Source organism: Lipotes vexillifer, unplaced genomic scaffold, assembly GCF_000442215.2.
Source record: "Lipotes vexillifer unplaced genomic scaffold, Lipotes_vexillifer_v1.1 scaffold51, whole genome shotgun sequence".
In the NCBI taxonomy this organism is placed as follows: domain Eukaryota; kingdom Metazoa; phylum Chordata; class Mammalia; order Artiodactyla; family Lipotidae; genus Lipotes; species Lipotes vexillifer.
Genome location: NW_006786770.1, coordinates 508,410 through 512,814, shown reverse-complemented (window position 1 = coordinate 512,814; position 4,405 = coordinate 508,410). Strand labels below are relative to the sequence as shown.

At 48.0% G+C, this 4,405-nt stretch overlaps 1 protein-coding gene across 1 annotated transcript in view; it reads left to right on the top strand.

Moving 5' to 3' along the window:
- Positions 1 to 4,405, top strand: part of SLC4A5 (solute carrier family 4 member 5) — a 98,922-nt gene that overhangs the window by 93,538 nt on the left and 979 nt on the right. Inside the window, exons 23-24 of the mRNA XM_007459397.1 lie at positions 2,216 to 2,365; positions 4,063 to 4,147. Of these exons, the coding sequence (XP_007459459.1) occupies positions 2,216 to 2,365; positions 4,063 to 4,147 (235 nt within the window). The remainder of the gene's footprint in view (positions 1 to 2,215; positions 2,366 to 4,062; positions 4,148 to 4,405) is intronic.

Genomic DNA, 4,405 nt, shown 5'->3' with positions numbered 1-4,405 from the left:
AGGTTCAGATGGGGAAGGTGTCCCGGGGGAGACCCACCCTAGCCTTCTCCTCCACAGTGGCCTGATTCTCTCGGGGTCACAAAGGCAGGCACAGATCAAGATTCGGGCTGTGACTCCAGGCCATGTAGAGCTGGGGGGCGGGGGGGGCGGTGGAATGGAGAGGAGAGAGGGGGAGGGAAGTTATATGTGGTGGGTGGATGCTGTAGTGACAGCCCACACGCCCGCCTCCACCCAGCTCAGGTCAGGGCGTTTCAGTGAGAATGCAAAAGCCAACCAACTTTCCCAACTCTGGGGTGCGATGGAGAAGCTGGGCAAATTCAACAAGGAGACTGAGTTCCCCACTGCCAAAATTCAAACCAAGTGCGGAAGTACATCTACACTAAATATAATTCTTCACCCTTCAATATAACTGAATTTGAAAAGATAAATGGGGGGATGGGATGGGGAGAGCTAGAAATAGAGATTTAGAACTTCAGAGTCCAATGTCATTAACATGTCATTGTTTGGAGAAGCTGGGGCAAGTATGTGAGCATTCTTTGACTATTCTTGAAATTGTGTGTAAGTTTGAAATTATTCCAAAATTAAAAGTGAAAAGAAGAAAAGCCAACAACATGTTGCATCTGGCACCTAGATCGCCCATGGAGGGCAGTGGCCTCTGCCCCTGCTGGGGCATGGGGAATGGGAGGGGGGACTGTGGGCTAATGCTTGGGGGAAGCCCTAGGTGGTCCCTAAAGCCTGCAGGGCTGGATTAGGGACCAAAGTGAGGACACAGAGTAGGATTTGAAATATCCTGGCAGGGTTCTGAGTCAGTGATTCTTGACCCTGGCTGCTCATAAGAGTCACTTGGGAGCTTTTTAAAAGCACATGCACCCAGGCCTCAGCCCAAATCAATGAACTCAGAACCTCTTAGAGAAACCCAGGCATTGGTATTTATAGTAAGTCTACAGGTAAGCATAAATGTTCAGCCAAGGTTGAAAACCACCACTCCAGGGAAAGTGAAATGGATCCTCCCCAACAGTGCCCTCATGGGTTTCAGAGGTGAGGAGGGGAAAGGATCGTCACAATTGGCATGTACTGAGTGCTATTTCATTTAGTCCACACCTTCCCTAAAGAACTACCATTTTACAGACTGGAAAACTGAGGCTCAGAGAGCATGTGTGAGTGACTCAAGTCACACAACCAGGAAGGACCCCATATTGATATTTTTAAATTTACATGCAGTAAAATTGACTCTGCTGTTCTATGAGTTTTGAAAAAACACAGAGTAGCGATTCCGCCACCAGTCATGATACAGAACAGTTCCATCACCTCTAAAACTCTGTGTTGTCCCTATGTAGACAGCCCTTCTTCCTACCCCTGCCCCTAGCAACCATGCTCTGTTTTCAGAGCCAGGAATTTAAAAAACCAGGTCTGACCAACTCCCGAGCTCTGCTTGCTTCCAAGACACAGGGTCAGTGAGGACCCAGTGTTAAATCCCGCTGGATGGTTTTCTCCCTGACCTCATCTAATGGCTAGATCTTGGTGGTGAAAGGACAATATTCATAACTAGCTACTTGGACCCATTGCGTCTATTAAAAGTCAGTGTTTAATCTTTTCCAAAGAGCACATGTTTTGCCTTTGTTTATCCTGAACAGAACCAAACTTTCTAGACTTTCCTTTAAAAATTCTAGATATGCCAGTATACTTTATTCAGTTTGTTAGCAAAGAGATTGGCAGCTCTCAGAAATGGGGGCATGGGGAGAGTCGGTCTCAAAGTGTAATCCCTGAATCAGCGGCATCAACATATCCTGGCAATCTTGTTAGAGATGCAAATCTCAGGCCCCACCCCAGGCCTTCCGAGTCAGAAACTCTCCCAGCACCTAGCAGTGTGGGTATTAACAGCCTGCCAGGTGATTTGATCTAAGCTCAAGTCTGAGAACCACTAATTTAAAGAATAACTGTAGTTCTCCACCCACGGTCCCCATCTGACTATACCCCCGACAGCTGTCACAGGCTCTGTGCCTCTTGGTCACTGGTAGGCATCGCCACTCAACTGAGGAGAGGCTGGATGAGAGGAACCAAGATGGGTGGGAGGTGAACAATGGTTTGGGGGAGCTTTGAGAATGTTCCAAAGATACCAGAAAAAGTCCCTGAACATAGATGACCGAGGGAGAAAATGAATTGTGCCCAAGTTCAGGGCCTTGAGCCCATGGTTTTCTCTGAACTCTCACCACAGATCCTGGGCCTCATCATCGTTCGAAGGCTTCTGGACCTCATCTTCTCCCAGCATGATCTGGCCTGGATTGACAACATCCTTCCAGAGAAGGAGAAAAAGGAGGCAGATAAGAAGAAAAGGAAAGGGGCCCATGAGCACAGTGACGAGGAGGTGGGGAGGATGTGAGGCCTGGGCTGATGGGAGGGATCAAGAGACCCTCCCTCCACCTCTGCCATGGAGAGGGTGGGGAGGCTTCTCAGGTAGCCAGGTGCGATTGCCTGGGCCCCGTGTCAGTCTGGTGTGCTGAGATCGCGTCTATTCAAGTGAATACCCTCAGCGTAGGCCAGAGTGAAGAGCCCTCTCGTCCAGGAAAAAGTCAGTTGGCCATGCCTATTTTCCCCCATTCCTGTGGGCTCTTGGGGCCATTACAACAGCAGTGTAGGTCCCTGAGGGGACAGGGCAGAAGACTCGGCTCCGTCATGGAGGAGGTTATGAGGACTGACCTCCAAAGAACAGAGCAGGTCCAGGGGGAGGGGTCTAATAGGGACTCATTAGTAGACTGGACTCCTGGGCAAGTGGGAGGACGGGGGACAAGCCTTGCTTGGGCCTGTCCATAGGGTCCTGGGCAGAGAGGTGGGGGAAGACGCTCGTGGCCTCCTGAAAGGAGGGTGACTACATTCCCCAGATGCCTGGGACCACTCAGTCTCAGTTGTCCCATCTGCTCCTCTCTTCTCCCATGCTTCCTCCCCACCTCACCCCAAAACACTCAGGGAGTCAACAGACAAGAAGCCAGTCCAGAACTTATAGTAAATCATAAAATGTTAGTGAAAAGGACTGTCTAGTTCAAGTGTTCATTACAGATGATGAAACTGGCCCCCAAAAGGGAAGTGACTCACCCAAGATGGATGTATAGGCTAAATGTCTAGGAGGGAACTAAGAAAACCATTACGACTTTGAATCTGATCATTTCCAACATACTAAGCTGCCCATGTCCTTCCTAACACCATGCTTGGCTCCCATTCTCCCAATTTGACCCAAACCCACATCCCTGCCTCCACCGTGAACTGTTCTAGCAATCTTTCCTTTTGCAGATCAAAGCTGCTCATAGGCAAGCCCTTGCTGACTGACTGGTGACGATTAAACCATCTTCTGATGGTAGTGATAGGCCAAAATTCCCCTGGCCCTTAATTACTGTCCTCTTCCCAGAACGTAAGAGGCCCATAATCCCCATTCACATGTTTTTCATTGATGATTTTTTTTGGCCGTGCTGCACAGCTTGCAGGATCTCAGTTCCCTGACCAGGGAATTGAACCCGGGCCACAGCAGTGAAAGCCCAGAATCCTAACCATAAGGCCACCAGGGAACTCCCCCTTGTTGATGACTTAGATGATTTGCAAAGTTAGGTTCTGAGAACAAAGAAACTGAGAGTCTAAGTGCCTTTTAAAGACAAGTATTATTCTTTCACTGATTCATTCAATAAATATTTGAGTGGATACCACATGCCAGGAACTATTTCAGGGGTGGGAAAAAGCATCTCTGGTTTATATGATATATTCGATGGAAAAACGGGATTCAATTTACATAAATTCATTTTATACACGTCTTCAGCTATTGTGTGAGGTTCACTCCCAAGTGACTGGTTACCACGACAGTTGAAACTGTTCTGATGAGTAACATTCCTGCAAGAGTTCTGTCCTTTCTAGTGTCCTCAGTGGGCCCCAGGGTAATTGCAGCACCCACTGTCTAGTCCGGATATGAAGAGGATGGTGGTTTGCACACTGTGGACACATGTATTTTCCATCTTGGCAAGAAAGCCAACACTGTTGTATTGGTGGTATTTATCAGCTTTTTCCACTGTTTCTCTCCAGCCCCAGTTCCCTCCTCCCTCAGTTATAAAGATTCCCATGGAAAGTGTCCAATCAGATCCCAAAAACTGTATCCACTGCGTTGCCAGTAAGTAAAACACATGGTGTCTCTCCCTTCCTACTTACTACTAATCCTCCACCTCTTCCTCAAGGAACTTTCATCTCTAACTCAGGTCTATTGGTCTTAGATACTAAAGGACTTCTGTGCTAGGCAGAGTTCAAAAAGAACTGGGATATAGGAACTGGAACTCCAACCATATGGAAGCCCCAAATCAAACTATGTAGACTTCAGTGATCAATCTTCATTAGTTTAGGCAAACCCCCTCTTTCCCTCCTTACCCCTAGT